The 20,733-nt window shown below is 30.0% G+C and overlaps 1 protein-coding gene across 2 annotated transcripts in view; it reads right to left on the bottom strand.

The window, feature by feature from the left end:
* LOC136968557 (putative leucine-rich repeat-containing protein DDB_G0290503) overlaps positions 1–20,733 on the bottom strand; it is a 52,228-nt gene that overhangs the window by 9,908 nt on the left and 21,587 nt on the right. For both annotated transcript variants that reach the window (XM_067262546.1, XM_067262548.1), the window contains exon 4: positions 3,900–4,031. In XM_067262546.1, the coding sequence (XP_067118647.1) occupies positions 3,900–4,031 (132 nt within the window). The remainder of the gene's footprint in view (positions 1–3,899; positions 4,032–20,733) is intronic.

A 20,733-nucleotide genomic window follows, 5' to 3' on the forward strand; every position in this document is an offset into this window, starting at 1 on the left:
CTGTCGTCATGATGTTGTCATGTTGATTTTCTCAAGTAAAATGCAAAAATGCAATCTATGGCTTTATAGGAGAAACTTTTTAGTGCCATTGAATAACTACAAGAAGTCTGATCCAAATCCTTGAAATACATTTCTGAGCCTTCCCTTATAAGAATATGAAAGATACAGATATTGCAACAACAGTCACAGAACAGTATAAGTTGCCTGTATGTCCCATGCCAGCTATATCATCACATGTATCCAAGTACAAGAAAATAGTAACTATTTTAAATTGTACATTATTTCATAGGAAACTGTCCCTTTGCTATAATATTGTAAACTGCAATTATAATTGCAGTAATAAAGTATTATTCAATTCAAATTCCTCCTCATTGGTGCATAATTATTCTGTCAACCAGTTTCTTATTAAACATTGAATATATTGTAAAAAAAACAATCATTTCTACTGTATTTGCATATTATAAATATACTAAATAAAATACATTTCTGACAAAATATTTGAAGAAATTTTATTTTTTAATAAAAGTATTTAATTCTGTATGACAATTACATCCACAAAACATTAAATTTTACTCATGTATAATTGACTGATTTAAATAATGATCAGGGTTCCCGATAATGTGCATACTATGCTTAACAATTCAGAATTGCACACAAAAATTTCAGTTATGCTCTCCTCCCATTATTGTCTATTTCTTGTCTTCCCTTCAAAGTACTGAACTTCATTTATTATAAAACTAGTAGGCATGTGGAATCACACCACTAACGCATCCACAATATAGACTGCATTAAATTTCTTTCACGTTACCATGTGGATTATATTTGTTTTTGTTACAATTAAATATTTTTAACTATATTTAATAATGAGTATATGCAGTGGTGATATTTGAAATAGCTAACAAAGGGTTCGCTAGCAGAAAATTTTTCCTGACAATCACCGACAAACGAAATGGAAGTTTTGGCTAGAAATAAATACAATACCTTTTCTTGCGATATATCTAATAATCAGTGGCTATTTGGAACGTAACGAGCCCTGGGCGAAGACCAGGTAACAATAGTATATTAGTGCTGTTGACCTTTTTTTTTCTTTCTTTTTTTTTAGGCAGAGAAATTTTTCACCCCACTACTCATAGTAGAAGATGTCATCATCTCTCGTAATACAATATCCTTTTTATTTCGCTGTCCATAGCCCGACACGTGTTCCACAGCCATCTTGTATTATCTCGCGCGCGTGAGATTGTGGGATCTCTCTTATGACTGGATCTAGTTTCGAGAACTCTCTTGAATCGATCACGATTAAACCTCGTTTCGGTTGAGAGAGATCGCACCAAGACATAGTCCCCGACCTTGCTCACAATCTAGATTGAAATGCTTGGTGCGAACGGGGTATAAGGATCTAGTTTAGTAGTATTACAGAGTATAATATGTATATTTTAATATGGAACATGGGAACTTTCGGAATTACCTCAGGAGGTTTATTAAAAAGACAGATGGTATGTGCCAATGCCCTCTGCAAGAAGCAGACATGCCACAACATATCATATATCTCTGTCCAAACTTTAAGAACCAAAGAAAAATTCTGAGAAAAAAGGTCAATGATGAAAATGAAATTTGGCCATGCGAACTGAAGAAGTTTATTAATAACAAGAAAATATATGCAGCCTTTAAAGAGTTCGCAAAAAGTATCAACATCCTAAACTGAATTCTCCTACTTAGTGGTAATAACAATATAGTCAGTCGATATACGTTGCGCTCACAAAAGTTTGGTATTAACTACGTTAATAGCCTTACATTGTACATATGTAAATAGCCACGCCTTGTTCACTCCACGCGCTTAAATATGTATTTCAAAAATTTTTATGTTCCTCGTTCTATTGTTATGTAGTAATACCTAGTACTGTAAATACGATGTAAACGCCATGGAACTCCACGGACAGCAACTATCTTTCATTCTTTCCTATCCCCCTTTCCCTTCACCTTCACCTTAACTCTTCAACCTTTCCTCCTTTTTTCCTCTTCTTGTTTCTGGGTGTGAAGGTTCGAATATAAGAATAACGAGATTCGATTAAAATTTTTATTTTATTTGCCAACCGATTTTCGACAGTTAGGGTTAAATCAAACACAGAAACAAAAAAACGGAAAAACACAGACAAATTTTCTCGTAAAAATTAATCATAAACTATCGTTCCCACGGTAATACTTCCTTGTAGAAGATGAGTTAACTGTTGAAAAATAATTATATCATGTAATTCACCATTGGTCAAAAGGGACTTCCACCCTTGACGTACTTCACAAAATCTCGAACCCAAGATCCTGAAATAAAAGGAAAAACGAACGAAGATGACGCAGAGAGGGAGAGAGAGACAGAGTTTCGACAACTGATAAGCGTGTGTCGTGGATTATCATCTCCTGCTGTTGAAGCCGTCCATTTCATCTATCTACAGTCCATTGACTCTTATTTTCAAGCAAACTCTCGTTCCTCGGACTTTGTGCAAATCTCAGGATCACAAATCTCCGGATCACTAAGGTATTTATCCTGCTCGCGATGTTTTGTAAACTCTCTCTCTCCGTTCACTCGAGACGCGGTTTAATAATTCGATTCGATGATATAAATACTTCCCAATACGTTAATTGATGTATTCCCTATTAATCACAAAATAAACGGGTATTTTGTTTAATATTAGAAGAGTGTGCGTTTCTTCCTCCATTACCCTCATCATCGGCATCTTATGCTTCCAAAAAACGCGTATCTATCCGCGAGAAGTTTGATAGATTGGTGTCAGTTCCTGACGTAAACGGGATCTTGCGATCCCAAATCCGTAACTAATCATTGACCGCTCGAGCCTTAATCATCCTTTCGACAACCGAGGTCGGACCTCAAGGTCTTGTGCCGTTAAGAGGTAGAGAAGATAGGAATCGTCCTCCATCTCCTACCCTCGGTGAACCTCACATGGGCTATACCTATGAGTGAGGCCCATAAATAAATTTCTGGACGTATATTTTAATATATTTAAAAAAAAAAAAAACAAAACCACTGAGAAATGTTCCATGTGTTTAACAAGGTTTGGAAAACTGAAAATTTTAACAACAGGTTCGGCCGAACCTGTGCGAACCCGCTGAATATCACCCGAGTATATGTTAATTAAACAAAATATTATCTTAAATTAATTATGTTGATTGACTATGTACAAAACAGATAATTAAGATAGAGAGTTTGTAAAATGTAAAAATTTTTAATTAAAAAATTAAGAAGTGAAATTTTAAAAGATAAAATAGAAAGGCTTTTCTTGTTTGATGTATCTTTTAACATCATGCAACTTAGCCTTTGATGTAAAAAAAAAATTAATTAAAAGTTTTTTTCAAGCAAGAATCACTTAAAGAATTTTAATAGATATAAAAATTAATTATTATTGCCTTACTGTCATTATTCAATTTATTATACATTTGTCAACATGGACATTAATCATTAACAGGACAATTATACTGGTGTTAAGCATTTACACAAGAATGAGGAAATATTTTATTATTAAGTTACCTGTAGCAGGTAGCTTAATAAAGAGAATCTGTTTTCTCTGAAAATATTTCCTCATTCTTGTGTAAACGCTTAACACCAGTATAATTGTCCTGTTAATGATTAATGTCCATGTTGACAAATATATAATAAATATAAAAATGTTTACAGTTTAGTGCATTTTAATTTATTTTGTTCTCAACAGCATCCTGTTTAAAACTTTATGGTACACTAAACACTGATTCTTAAACCTAAACTTAACAGTTAACTTGCATGAAAATTATAATATATACATTTAATCTAAATTAAACAGTTACTATTTGATAACTACATATTGCAAAACATATATAAAACTGAAGTTTATATTATATGCAAATAGCAATTTTACCTCCCAATTCCCTGTAGATCTGGCTTGTTGAATAATATGTAATAAACCATTAATATCATGATGTAAATTTGCATTCTGTTCTCTGAGGTAACCATTTTCAATTTTTAATGAGGTGAATTGGTGTTGCAAATCCTACGAAATAAATATTATTTGCTATCACAACTACATTAACTCATTAAATAAATATATACAGTACAGCATCGATTATCTGACCCCTGATTAACCGACCGCATTCTAGTCGGCAAATTCAAATGTCCGTAGTGATGTGGCGCTACAATATTTGGTTATGTCTTGCTACTTTAATATTATTTTTGTTAAATTTTTGCATGTTTTAGCTGGCAGCACTGGCTCGACCATGAAAGGGAGGCTAGTATTTAAACCAGGCCTAATACACTATACTAATAATGTATTTTTTCATACTTTTTGGTTATCCGACCAACCCCAGTCCCAATTAAGTCGGATAATCGATGCTCTACTGTATATTCAAATTAAATATTTATCAAAAAGTTACAAAACTGTTAATGTGGTTAAACAGAACATTAATAAATTTTATATACAGAAATTTATTTAACATAGAAAAAGCAATAAATTTATTTTTATTACATAAACATATACAGTAACTACTCAAGTTGCGACCACCTCGACTTATGACCATTCGCACTTATGACAAAAAAATTTCTTTAAAAAATTTTTAAAATGTATCATTTTTTTTAATAGTTTTTATCAAATCTATATCATATACATATATATCTTGCACGCTTCTGGCAATTGATTGTGCGCTTCTGCAATTGATCGCGTCATCTTTAGTTTTGTTGTGCTTGTGTAAGGTGGCTAATTATTTGGTTATAAGTAGCTTACTTGCAGTGTAAATTGGAAATTCTACTTTATTTTACATTGATTTGTGATATTTTAGTCCCAAAATGACTGGTAAGACCAATGAAAGAAAAAGAAAGACAATAGACTTGCTGTTTTAATAATTTTATTTTCATCTGTATGTGTGTGGCAAAACAGTGTCAAACTTGTCACATGAACATAAATTGTCACATTCAACCATAATAAAGAACAAAAAACGAATTTGTGAAGTGTAAAGATTGGCATCAGTAAAATCAATCATCATCACAAAAAAAAAACGAAATGGTCACATACATGAAATGGAAAAATGTTTAGACTTGGATGAAAGATTTATTACAAAAGAATGTTACGCTAAGTCTCATGACCATCCAAACTAAAGTGCGCAGTCTTTTCGAAGATTTAAAGAAGAAGGAGGGTGACGATTATGACGAAAATTTCAATGCAAGCTCTGGCTGGTTTGAAAGGTTTTAAAAATGTGAAAACTTCCATAATGTGAAGATTTGTGGAGAGGCAGCAAGTGCAGATTAGAAAGCTGCCGAAATCCTCAAGGAAAATTTTGAAGCGATGCATGAAGAAGAGAATTATATGCAGGAACAAATTTTTAACGTGGATGAAACTGCGTTATATTGGTAAAAAATGCCCGAACAAACATACATTCAAAAAGAAGCTAAATGCATGCCCGGTTTTAAAGCATTTACAGGTCATGCTATCCTTTTGTTGGATGGAAATGTTGCTGGTTATAAATTGAAGCCATTTATGATATATCATTCCCAAAATCCAAGAGCCTTCAAGGGAATCAGTAAGGACACATTACCACTACATTATTGTGCCAATAAGAAGGCATGGAAGAAACAATGCCTTTTTGAAAACTGCTTTAACGACTGCTTCTTTGCAGAAGTAAAGAAATATTGTGATAAAAAAGACATTGCTTTTAAAATTGTATTACTTCTTGACAATGCTCCAGGTCACCTTCCACACTTAGGAGAGTCCCATCCAAACATAAGAGTGGTTTATTTACCACCTAATACCACAGCTGATGGATTAAGGGTGTATTGCTATCTTCAAAGTCTATTATTTAAGAATTACTTTTGCCCAAGCAATTGCTGGAACTGAGAAAGATCAGACATTGAGAGAAGTTTGGAAAAATAATAACATTTTTCATGCAATAAAGAATATATCAGAAGGATGGTTCAATGTAACAACAAAATGTATGAATGGCACATAGAACAAACTCTTAAAAGGTTTAATAACAACATGAACTTTAATAGAGAAGAGGAAATAGAAGAGATAGTTAATGTTATTGTACAATTTGCTCAACAATTAAGTCTGGAAGTTGATAATGAAGATGTAAATCAACTTTTGAAAAATAATGTTGAGGAACTCAAAAACCAAGACCTGATTGAGATTGAGGAATAACGAGTTGCAGATAAAAATGTAATGGAGCTAAAAGAACTCGACAAACACGAAGAACCACCCAAAAAATTTGTGCTGAAAGAAATGGCATCAACTTTTAGCAAAATCAACAAGGCAATTAAAAAATTTGAAAATATGGACTCAGACGACAATTGATTTTCAAAGGAACAATGCAATATTCACCAACAGTAGTATACATTTGAGAGACTCTGAGATAATTTGTTAAAAGTTTAACATTTTATAACTTTTATTCCAATGTCCTCACCATATTCGGGGAAAGTCGTTGAGCAGGGACAAAAATACAATGGATTCTGTTATAATTACAAAATCACTCGACCAATTCTGAGATAATTCATACCCCAAAAACTCTCACTTACATCGAAACCACACCCTTTTTTTGATGCCCCTTCGGTTATACTTTTCCGCATAATTTGAGTGAGTTTTTGGAATAAAAGTCGGGACTATTTTTTTTTTTAACTGTTATATATTTTTTTAAAATTTAATTTTTCTTAATGTAAGATAACTAATATTTACATAACTTTAATATTTTTCATATAAGAGAACTAATATTTTATACAAGAGATCATTGTGGTGCCATCTGTCGACAAAAATATTATACAACATTTTTTTATTTTAATATATTAATTTTTTCTTCAAAATTATTATTTAGACGTTAAAAGAAATAACAAATAACACATACCGTTGCTAATCAAAATGTACTATTTGCTATTTTGCTTTTTATTGATTCTTTTACGCTATATATACACACACAATGGTGGTGTTTAATTAAAACAACATCTCACTTCTTAGTTTTTTATGTCGCGACGGTGATTAAATAAATGACAACAACAATACACTCTCTCTTTTATTTGAATAAAGAATATGGATTACAATGATAATATTAACTTTTTACTGTTTATTAATTTGAGAATTATATAAAATCATAAGTTTATAAATTTATTAATTATATTTAAAAAAATAAAGATTATGTTAAAACTATTTTAGAAAAAGAGATTAAAAAAATTATAGCTTTTCACATATTTTCACTAAAACATAAACAAGGGTAAAGTGATAATTACTTGATACAAATTTGTTTGATAAATGTTTCTGATTAGCAATGACGATACACCAATTAAGTTTATACTTGAAATCTTCCATAAATTTTTTGGATAATTCTTGAATTTTTGAAATAATGTGTCCCAATCTACATCATTTTCAAGTTCTCTAATAATTTCTTCATGCAGTTGTTGATATTTACAAACAAGCCTCGTATTGAGGAAAATGTTTAAAAGTTAATATGAAATTTTGACTCAGTCTTTGATATTGAGACACAAGATCCCAGTTTAGACGATCATGATATTGGGTCAAAAGTTTTCTGATAGTTGTTGATAACGGCAAACATTGTCCCAATTAATTTGTTGAACATACTTTTGTATAAAATCAGAGGTGAAACGTTTGCTTTTCCAAATTTTATTTCAAGTTAATTTATGTTGGAAATCATTAATAAATTCATTACTAAGATTAGTTTTTTCAGAAATAATTTCCCAATCAACCTTATCTTCAAGTCACCTTATTACTTCTTCACTCAAATTAATCTAGAGAAATCTTTCCAATCAAAATTCCCACTCACTTCACAAACTAGCATGTCTATGTTTTTGACTTTCGTTACAATATGAAAATGATCTAATACTTTAACAAATGATGTTCAAGAATTTTTGGATTATAAAAAATAATGGCTCAACAAATGGCATTATCATCCCCCGAATTAGTACCTAATCTACCTCTACCGATTAATAATAGAAGCTCTATTATTTTCGTCTGAAGAAGCACAAAAAACTTATTTAACCAGTTCTTTTTTCTACAAAGATATGGCCAGATTTTTAAACAAAACTGATCTAATTAAAGATGCCAAGAATGAAGAATTAATCACTAGGTTTAAGAAAAGTAGCAAAAGTCAAGTATTGTATTTAAATGGACAACCTCATTTCAATTTTATTAACCTTTCAACAGTGGGATAGTCAGGTATGGTGCTACCCCAAAGTAGTGGAGAATAAACATGGGAAATTTTTAAATTATTTTTTCACACGTTTTTTCTCATTACTGGAAAAAGATTTTGTAAACAGTTATGTCTAGTAAAGAAAAGTCTTTTCTTATTGTTACATAATTCATTTTTTATGTGAATTTTTTTTTGCGGTAGTTTTTGCCGATACCCCCAAAAGAATTTAATAGATATATCTGTCCCTCACCACTGCCACACGATCACCCTTGATGAATATATCTGTCAGTCACTGCAGAGTGACTAATAACCTAAATTATTGATAAATGGAATTGAAGTTAGAATAAAATTGGAACATTCAAAAGATGCTTTTGCTTTACTGGCAGCCAGCAATAATTATCAGATTTGATTAAAGAATATTACATTAAAAGTAAACAAAATAGAAGTTAGTCCTACATCTTAATTGGAATGGAAAAAACATTAGAAAATTCTGTAATTAAAATGCCTTATCAACGAGTTAATATTAAGGTATTTACTTTAAGTTCAAATATTTCAAATGCAATAATTGGCCAAATCCCAAAAAGAATTATAATTGAGTTAGTACATACTGTATATCTCGGCAGATAAGGCGACCTTCAGATAAGACGAGGTATAAAGTTTCGTTGAAGTTTTATGGTTTTAGCCTATATCTGTCCTATAAGACAACCCCCAAACTATCAACGGCCTATGAATTTAGTTTAGATCGGCGATCATCATCTGAATAATAATACTGTATAGTGTATACGGAATTGTCCTATTTGTAATTTTTCAAATAAACTAATTTATTTTCTTGCATCTGGCAGCACTACCTTGCGATTGTTGCAAACATTCGCACTGATTCGGCATTCAGGTAATGACTTTGACTATTCACAAAAACATCGTATGGGCTATTCTATTTTGTGCACATACCCTACTCTCTATTAGTAAATAATTACGGTTTGTCCGTTTTTTTATAATGGTTTTAATTTATATAAATTTCAATCTAATTTTTTGTATCTGTCCTATAAGAGAACCCCAGATTTTGGGGGCCTTTTTTTATGATTTAACTATCGTTTTATCTGCCGAGATATACGGTAATAATGCATTTAATGAACAGCTCAATTTAAATTCTTTCAATTTTGAAGATTTCGATTTAAATTATATTTCTGTTATAAAGGATTCAATATTAATTCCTCCTACTCCTTATACACCTGATTTTGATGAAAAAAGTTATGCTCGAAGTTATGCAACATTATTTGAAGAGATGGGTGGAATTTCCTATGGAAAATATGTTAATATATCATATTCCGACTATGCCCAGGGATATATGTTTCACTTAACAGGACTTATTATGCTAAATTTATGGATGCAGAAATTAAGTCTTACAGATCAAAAATAATAATGTTTATTTAATTCACCTGTACACATACATTTTAACATTGTGTTTCTGACCTGTCTGTCCCTCATCAGCAAGCATTTAAAAGACATTTTCTACAATTAATTTAAAAATAAATTTTTGTTACAATCGTAAACAAACACAAAATTTCCCAATAACAATACAACAAAATTCTTACACATTCTGGTTTAAAAACACCTTCATAATTCCGAGCATATTCAAAGTCAATATTAACCACAATTCCATATGAATTCCTGTTTAAACCAAATAACCTTATTAATTTAATTTGATTATTTATGCTTTTAAAAAAAACAGGAATTTGTATGGAATTGTGGTTAATATTGACTTTGAATATGCTCAGAATTATGAAGGTGTTTTTAAACCAGAATGTGTAAGAATTTTGTTGTATTGTTATTGGAAAATTTTATGTTTGTTTACGATTGTAACAAAAATTTATTTTTAAATTAATTGTAGAAAATGTCTTTTAAATGCTTGCTGATGAGGGACAGACAGGTCAGAAACACAATGTTAAAATGTATGTGTACAGGTGAATTAAATAAACATTATTATTTCTAATCTGTAAGACTGCATCCATAAATCCAGTATAATAAGTCCTGTTAATTGATAAAGTACTAGTAGATGACATAAGTTTAAATTAAGATATATGTTTTTCACATTTATGATTTAACACCTGATAAAGTGGCATCCGAGAATCACACGAGTATTTTAACTCAAGAAAATGTTAGTATTGATTTAAAGTTTAAAAGATCTTTAGCGGAGACAGTTAATGACATGTGCTTTTTAGAATATCATAATACAATAGAAATTGATCGATCTCAGAATATTTACGTCAACTACTAAAAAAATGGATACAATTACTCTATGGAAACTAGCATTAGGAGATCCAGAAATTAGCAAGGGATTTGGAGGAGTCTATCCATCAGATTTATTACCTCAAAAAATCGGAAAGAAGTGAGGATTTATAGTTAACACTGAGAACAGTCAAAACCCAGGACAACATTGGATCGCAATATACTTTAAAAATTCTACCTGTTCTTATTTCAATTCCTATGGCTTACCTCCAAATATTTCTTCAATTATAAGATTTATTCGCAGAAATAGTGATCATTTATACTCGAATCATAGATGTTTACAGAGACTGTATAATCCCATCTGCAGTTACTTTTGTCTATTTTTTCTCTATAGAATATCAAGAAATCAAGATTTAAGAGAATTACATCCTTTCACAAAATTGTTCAACCACATTTACATTAGATCTTTTGTAGAGAATAATTTCCATTTTGGTCAATTACCATCTAATATAAAAATTAAATGTAATCAATGTAATACTGGATTAATAAAAAATCTATTTTGAAAATTAAAAAATGTGAATTTTATTGAATCTGAAAAAAACAAAGCTAGTATTAAATTTACATGAAAAATACACGAAAAAACACAAATAATTTTACTTACCATTTTTTTAATGTATAGATTCAATACCATTTTTTTAAATGTATAGATTCTGGAAATAAAAATATTAAACCATTTAAGAAAAACTAAGAAAAGAATATTATTCAAAATTTATAAATTTTTCAAAAAGATACTTACATTCTTCAAATAAAACCATCATCATCATCATCATCATGTTTTAATACTAACCAGTGGTTTAATTGATTTAATACTGTCACTTTTTTTGTTATACAATATGAAGTTGATTCCAAAGAAATAAAGATTTTCTCATTATGACAAATTTCTTTCTTAATTATTTTTTTAATAAATACTTCTGAATTTATTCTTTTATTTAGAGGTGCTAAGTGAGCTTTATTTAAAGCTAAATCATAAACATTATATATATCATGTATTGGGATATTCTGGAAAATATTGGTTTTTTTTTCTTTTTTAGCTAACTAAAACATATTTAAAAAAAAAATTTTTACTAAAATATAAAAAGTCATAGTTACCATCATCTTCAAAATAACACAAGTTGACAGCTTCATCTTTAAAACTAATAACTGATTCATCAGCCTGCTGAATTTTTATCATTATCCACTTTTCAGAATCTAACTTCTCTCCACTAAACAATTTATCATTAAAACTTATACCATATGTAATATAGGTTTTTATTTTTATTATTGATACCACGATTGAAACTGTAAAGCAGATAGCAACATATGTATAAATAAAAGCTTTTATTATTGTGTTTTCAAGATCTCAAATTTTTTTCAGGTTTTTTCATGTTTTTAAATTTAGAAGAACCGCAACACAATTAGATGATAAATTTAAAAAAGTAATTAAATGCAGTTCATTGATAACATCTGAATTTTTATTAATAAGTCGTTGAAGGAGAAATGTTTCCTGTGACTATTTAAAAATTAAAATTACAACTTTGTCACAAACTCAATGATATGGCTTTCTCAAAGTTTTTTTCCTAATCCCAATTAAAATTGCAGCACGTTAATGATAATATCTGATTTTTAAAAATGTGTCTGAAGGTCAAAATTTTTCTGATTAAAATATTAAAATTCTGTCACGTTTTATAGTTTGACTAGATATCAGAACTAGATAACATTTGATTAATTAATATGACTTTCAGAAGGCTACAATTTTTGGTTTTTAAAAATCACAAGTTTTAGGTTTTTTTTTATCGACTAAAATTCCATCACTTTTTTTTTTTATCGACACTGACTAAATCGTTTGAAACTTGAAATTTTCCCATTGCTTCTAAAAATACAGTAGAGAACCGAAAATCGGAATCAATTGGGGACTGAGGTTGTTCAGATTAGTGATTTGTTCTGATTACCGATTATGTACGAATAAATATATTAACCTGCCTGATGGTCAAATTTTTCTCCATTGTGTATCGCTTCGTGTTGAATTTTCATCGATTTTAAGCCTAACGAAAATTTTTATAATAATAATCGAGGCTATTGTATCGTTAAAAATTATTTCTTTATTTTGTACAAACAAAATAAATATATTGAAGAATATAAAAACATGAAAATTGCACTTTAGAAGTGAATTTAGTATCAAAAACGTTCGATTCAGCACAACACAGTCCGACTGAAAATCGTTCCGATTACCGGCGATTCCGATTACCGGGGTTCTGATTAACGAGTCTCTACTGTATTAAAATCATATCACGTACACGATTCATCTTTCGAAGATTTAAATTTTTTTTCTCATTGGTATTGAATATTAATCCACATCAGAGTGTAATAACCCTTACTATAATTATTAGCAAAAGATATAAAAGCGAGAGGAATAAACAAGATTCTTTAGTTTCACTAGATAGTTCTTTATTGACGTTCTCTCTCTCTGCAACTAATTTAAGCAAGAAAAAAGCTTATGGAAGGTAAGTTATAATCTCTAGATTTAATTTTTAAATAAGAAAATTAAATTATTATTTTTTTTCATAGTTACTCATTTTTTTTTTATAGATTCACAATTGCTATTTGTAAGTGGCAACCCATTTACAACTAAAAAATGAAAATTGGCAAAAATTGATGATGTGACAACAGAAAAAAAGACAAAATACAACTTAATAATTTTCAAAGACAAATCAACTTTTAAAACGATTTCACCATACTCGGTGTATATATCCCACAATTATAACTTAGAAATCAAAGAATTTAGACAACAAAACTATATTTGCCTAGCAAAAACTAGCACTAAAGGAGAGATCCAAAATAGATTCAATATTCCAGTGAAAGAAATTCATTTTTTTCTCCAGACCTTAAATGCTGTCCAAAAATATTTGGAGGACTACATATAAATATTTGGAAACTTACATGTAAGTAAATTCTTACAATTTTGTAACATAACCTTTTTAAAAAATTATGTAATTTAATTGATAGTTATGTTAAAAAAAAAAACTATTGAAAAGCATCTTTCTCTCTCTTTTCAAGAAGACAAAACTGAAATTATTGAAAATCATCTAGAATCATTGATTCATCATAAACTAGATCAGGTAAAAAAATTTTAAAATGTTTTCGCTAGTAAAATCAGAATTTCAAAATTTTTTACAATGTTATTGTAAATCTAATATCAAGTATGCTGATCCGACCATTTTTTTCAGAGATATAAAATCTTAATTATTTAATATAATTATGAATTTTGGAAACGATTATAGAGTTCGATTTGTTATTAGTCTTAAAGTAATAATATATAAATGTAAAGAAACAGCAGATAAATATGAGTTTAAAGATTTTCTTTTACAAGTTATGCTGAATGAATTTTATCTCCATTTCTAGCTTGAAAAAATATCGAGAATGCAATAGAAAAAATTCTAGGAGATATATCAATCACTGTTATATTAGGTAGTGGATAGATAATTTATAAATTAGATTTCATAGATGTTCATAGATCAAGATATAATGGATATAACGGAGGCTGTGGGTCTATAGTTTTACCCAAAAAATGAGTAAACAAAAAATGTCATTTAAATATTCAATGTAAAGATGATAAATGTTTTGTTTATTGCATTCTTGCATCTATTTTTCCATTAGCAAATAATAAAAATAGTGTATCTACTTATAGAAAATATTTAAAATTTATTAATTGTTTGAATTTAAAATTTTCCTGTTTTTTCATTAGATCAAATATCAGTTTTTGAGAAATCAAATGCTATTTGTATTAATGTATATGGTTATAAGGATATTGTTTTTCCTTATTATACAAGTAAATTTAAATTTGATAAAAATGCAAATTTATTATTGTACCAAAATCACTATTTTTTAATTTGATATTTCAACAGGCTTTTATACAAAAAACAAAAGTCTATTACTATTGTAAAAATTGCTTAAATGGTTTTCAATGCGAATTGAGTTTAAATTTACATAGAGAAATATGTACAAATTTCAAATTTCAGAGACTGTCAGTTCCTAAAGTCAAAAATTTTATTCTTAAATTTACTGAATTTCATAAGATGCTTAAACACCCAGATAGAACTAGAGCTATTTACCGATTTGGATATGTATCTGTTTATCGAATCAGGCATACAAGGAGGTTTATCTTTAGTAGGGAAACGATATTCTCAAGCAAACAATCCTTACATATCTCAAACTTACGATAATTCGAAACCTCATAGTTATATAGTGATGATTGATAGTAATAATCTATATGGATTGAGTATGGTTCAATATCTCACATATTCAGACTTTCATTGGTTATGAAAATCCAAAATTGATGAATTTAATATTAAAAATGTTTCTTCAAAATCTGAAATAGGTTATATACTTGAAGTAAATTTAGTATACCCAGTTTCGCTTCACCACAGACATAACGATTTTCCCCTTGCAGTAAATCACGAAAAAATAGAATACGAAGATTTATCTGAATATCAGAAATCGCTTTTATCTTCTTTAAATCTAAATTTTGACAATAATATTAAAAAATTAGTTCTGACTTTAAAAGATAAATTATGTTATATTATACACTATAGAAACTTAAAATATTATCTATAGGAAGTTCTATAGAATACTTTCTTTTAATAAACAAGCACCTTACTTAAAACCATATATATTTTTTAATAATGAGAAATGAAAACTTAGCAAAAGTCAGTTTGACAAAAACTTTTTAAATTAATGAACAATAGTTTCTATAGAAAATGTATGCAAAATGTGCATAAAAAATTAACTTAAAAGCTGGATTGAATAAAGATCAATGTAAAAAATATCTAAATGATCCTGCACTAGAGAGTTTCCAAATAATCAATGAAGAGTAGTATTTTTAGATTAGAGAACAAATTTATTGCTCGATAAACCATTATACATAGGTTTTTGTGTTTTAGAGTTGAGTAAGTTACATATGTATCAAATATATTACAAAGTATTTAAAGATTATTATAAAGATAGAGTTAAACTTTTGTACACAGATACTGATTCTTTAATTTTATAAATTTACACAGATGACATTTACGATGATTTTAAACAATCTCCTGAACATATTTGATTTTAGTAATTATCCTCTAGACCATCCATTATACAGCAAAGAAAATAAAAGCTAATTAGGTTTTTTCAAAGATGAAGCAAAATCGTTAGCAATATTGGAATTTGTAGGTTTAAAAGCTAAAATATAATTGATTTCTGGAGAGTGCTATAAGACAAAACGGCAAAAGGCATAAATAAATTAGTTGTTAAATCAGCTTTTCATCACAAGCTTTATAAAGCTACTGTATTTAGAACACAACAACTTTGTTATAGTCAAACTCAGATAATAAGTAAAAATCATGTAATCACGACCCAATTTCAAAATAAAATCTCTCTTCCAGCTTTTTATAATAAGAAATATATTTTAAGTAATGGAATAGATACTTTATCTAATGGTTATTATTCTATTTCTTCATAAAAATTAATTGAAAAAAATGTCTAATACTTTTTATTGATTTTTTAATATTATCATTGTAATCCTTATTTTTTCCTTAAAAGAAAATGTAACCATTTTTTAATATTATTATTGTAATCTTTATTTTACATGTTCTTTATTCAAATAAGAGAGAGAGAAAATCGTTGTCGTCGTTTATTTAATCACCATCATGACATAAAAAACTAAGGAGTGAGATGTTGTTTTAATTAAACATCACCACCGTGTGTGTATATATAGCATAAAAGAATCAATAAAAAGCAAAATATCAAATAGCACATTCCAATTGGCGACGGTACATGTCATTTGTTATTTCTTTTAACATCTAAATAATAATTTTGAAGAAAAAAAATAATATATATAAATATAAAAATGTTATATAATATTTTGGTCAACAGATGGTGCCATGATCATCTCTTGTATAAAATATTTAAAAAAGTATGAAATATTAGTTCTCTTATATGAGAAATATTAAAAGTTATATAAATATTAGTTACCTTACATTTTAAAAAAATTTAAATTTAAATAAATATATAACAGTTAAAAAAAAAATAGTCGTCCCGACTTTTATTCCAAAACCCTCACTCAAATCATGCAGAAAAGTATAACCAAAGGGGCATCAAAAAAGGGGTGTGGTTTTGATGTATGTGAGAGATTTTGGGATATGAATTATATCAGAATTGATAGAGCTATTTTGCAATTATACCAGAATCTATCATATTTTCGTCCCTGCTTAACGTCTTTCCCTGAATATGATGAGACTGGAATAAGAGTTATAAAATGTTAAACTTTTAACAAATTATCCCAGAGTCTCTCAAATATATACTACTACTAAGCACTTGCCTGCTATAATGAAATTTATAATGAAAAGAAACAACAAACTGTCCAGACAAAATTGGACTTGTTTATAAAAACAAAAAGCACTACTACTATACTTGCTGATAAATCTCAAGAGTCAGCAATAAATATCAGTAGCACAGATGATGACAATAATCCAGAATAATGCTTATATACTATTATTTATGTATGTAATTATTTACTTATATGTAGTTAACAATTAAAAATCAGAAATAAAAGCTATTAATTTTGATGTACATTTGTCTATTATAATTATATTATTTATTTTTGTATGAAATTCAACTTATGAGCATTTCGACTTAAGTTGCGAAACTGAACCCTGTCACAAGTCGAGAAGTGACTGTACACAAGGATGTAGCCAGAAACTTCTGTGCAGGAATCACCCACATGGCTGATGAGTTGTGTATACTTAGTATAGATACTAAGTATACACAACCAGTAGCTAGGTAGGCTACCATAAAATGCAGTAGTCCACAACCAGTAGAAATACATTGTGTAAGGAGCTGCTACACAGTACACACCAACATGAATTTGCATGTTATACACAAGTCAAATGCAAACTATTGATACACATGTAGCACTCAATGAATAATAAGGCCAACAAGAACAAGTATTGAATTTTATCTCTTTGTCTCTTAACTGTTCCTGTAGCATAATTTTGAGTATGATTTGTCTGTTTTTCTGTTTCATCCAATGGATCAGCTCTGTGTGACATTAATTTTTATGCTGTTTTTATTTTTAAATTTAAGTGAGGTGATAGATGAGCATTAAGTAAAGGAAATGCCACCCAATGTTGCTACATTCATATACAGTAGGGCAGCAATTCTCAACCGTCTTAGCCATCGACCCCCCAAACAGTAAATATAAATAAAATTGATATTTTGCAATCCCCATCCAAAAGAATAATAACAGTAAGCCTTACTATTACTAATTGAATTTTGACTGTAATTATAAATGTAAATTTTTTTAAAAATATTATATAATCGCATTGCACTAATTTTATACATTAAGAAAATACTGACAGTATAAAAAATGGGTTAATGTTACCTTAGGTTCCGAGATGGCAGCGGGGGAAATTTTTCCCTATTTTGGCAACTGCGGCGGGAAAAATTTTTTGCCTAGAGTCGTGACGTCGACGCCGTTGAGAATTTTTCCCCGTTTGGTTTCAACCCGGAGATCGACGTTGCCGAGTATCCTGTAACCTCGAAACGCCGACGGTCGTGTGTAAATTTGCGACGGTAGAGGGAGCCTTTTCGTGACGTCGTGCGAGAGTAATATCGACGGGCAATTTGTAGATGTGTTACAAACGAATATGCAAATGCTCGATCTGTGACGTGACTTCTGTTAATTTCAATGCAATTTTATGCAAATCGACTAGTTTCCAGTTGGAATCGTTTACTGCAGTGTTGCGACGAATTGCGTATTGGAATATTTGCTGTGTTTTTTTTTCTGGTTACGATATTTCATTTTTTTTCCTCACCACCTCCCCGCGTTTAGTTTATTGCCAATTATTCGATAATGAGTAGTTTTGCCTATTTGAGTTTCAACGACGAATTTCGGTCGAGTTGCACCACCCGTGATTTCTACAAGTTAATGGAAGATGACTTTTTGGAGCTAGGTTTGCCTCCCCGTATCGATAACGCATTGAGATTTCCGAAATTTGCTGTAAAATTAGGCATACAGCCGACCGAGTCCGTTTGCATTCCGTGCGATTCTAAATGCAAATTATATAATCGGAGTAATAGAGAAAGCTGTTTCTTGCGATGTAGTAAGTGCGGAACGAAGACTTCTGCCTTTGAAGGAACATTTAAAAGTAAATTCGGCCACATTTCTTGGGGTTGCATTCTGTCGTTTATATGGCCAAGTAGTAATAAATCGAACAGAGAGAAACGTCAATCGACCAATAAAAGAGCAACCGAATCGAAAAGAACAGGGAAGGAAAGAGCCGCACCAAGAGAAAAGGAAAGTATCCAAGCAGTCAAAACCGAAAAAAGAATGGATCGGAAAGGAAAAAACAAGTAGGAAGAAGTAGGCAACCACCATCGAAAAGTGAGTAAAAAAAATTTTTTTTTTTTTGGTTATTTCGGTTAACGTCCGTGGAGTCTGCAGAGAAATTCAAGATGGCGGCCGGAAACGCAGCCATCTTGAATCGAGGGAAAAATTTTTTCCCCGTCGCAGTCTCCAACGTAGGTAAAAATTTCCCCCGCCGCCATCTCGGAACCTAGGGTAACATTAACCAAAAAATGTAATACAACTATTCCTATTATTTTATATCTCTGTGTTTAGAGCAACAGGTATGAACATGCATGTATCACATACATGAACAATTTAAAAGTTCCAACTCGATGTGTACATGCTCTTTGTAATTTGATCTCCTATAATACTTGCCATGAGAGTGTGTTTGAACAAGTCGTGCTGTCACTAGTATAAAAGAGACGCTGTCAATTGCACCACTTCAGTTAAGTTTCGAATGCAAAGCGTGTCTGGTGCTTTTATTTTGGTGTGCGGTCAACTGTGAAACTGAATTTTTTAAAAAATTTCTAATGCAAAATGGATAAATTTGTGAAAAAAATGAAGTGAGCCATCTACATCCAGTGAATCGGTTGGTAAAAAGACAAGGTTGTACAATGACAGTTATTCAAATTATGGTTTCACCTTATTGGATGGAAAGCCACAGCGCATTGTTTGATCTCGAGTTCTCTCCGATGAAAGCACAAAGCCATCAAAATTAGTTTGATACTTCTAAACTAAACATCCGGTTCATAAAAACAAATCCTTGGAATTTTTCAAAAGAAAATTACATACCTTGAGAAATCAACAAACTTCTATTTGTAAGTTAAGCCATACTGATAAAAGTGTACTTGAAGCATCTTATCACGTAGCATTAAGAGTAGCTAAGATGTCCAAACCCCATACAATTGCCAAAAACCTCATATTGCCTGCTGCAATTGATATAGTCAGTGCTTTAAATAGGTGTGAAAAAAGCAAAAAAAATTGAAAAACATTCCTCTTTCTAACGACACAATATCAAGGCGAATCGATGACATGGCTGCTGATGTTCACGATCAGATAATTCAGAAAGTAAGTTTGAGTGAATTTTTTAGTATTCAATTTGATGAATCAACAGATGTAGCAAATGTGTCTCAGTTCTTATGTTTTGTGAGATATGAATGCGATAGGGATACATCAATCAAAGAAAATATGTTGTTTTGCAAAACACTACCGGGTCATGCAACAGGACAATGTCTTTTTAATGTTTTTTATAAAGCTATGAGAAACTATACTAACATAGATTGGACAAAATGTATTGCAGTATGTAATGATGGTGCAAAGGTGATAACAGGAAAGAACAGTGGGTTAATGAAAATATCAAGAGATTGTCTTATACCAAGGGCAGAATGGATGCACTGCTTCCTTCACAGATAAGCTCTTGTCACAAAAAATATGCCAAAAAAATCTCAAATTCTTTGTGAAGCTGTAAAGTTGGTTAATTTTATTAAAAGCTGACCATTACATAACAAGCTGTTTGCTAAACTATGTGATGAAATGCGTGAAAATAAAAAATCTCTTCTTTTCCATACAGAAGTTAGATGGTTATCGCGAGGGAAAGTGTTAACTTGGGTATTGGAATTGCGAGATGAATTAATATTTTTCTAGGATAAACAAATGCCATTTTCATTGTTTTTACAGAATAATGAGTGTAGTTGTTGTTGGCTTACTTAGCTGATGAATTTTCGCATTTAAATGACTTGCATGTAAATTTACAAAGATGTGGTAAAAATATTTTATTAATGACAGACAAAGTTCATGCATTCATTAAGAAGCTTGATATCTGGATTATTCGTCTTCAAAGCAAAAATTTCGATGTGTTCCCACTCACTTTGGATTATATTGAGAAAAATTTGAATGAACAAGGCACTATTATTCACCACAGTTTGAAT

Source organism: Centruroides vittatus, unplaced genomic scaffold, assembly GCF_030686945.1.
Source record: "Centruroides vittatus isolate TY-2023 unplaced genomic scaffold, ASM3068694v2 contig_15, whole genome shotgun sequence".
NCBI lineage: Eukaryota > Metazoa > Arthropoda > Arachnida > Scorpiones > Buthidae > Centruroides > Centruroides vittatus.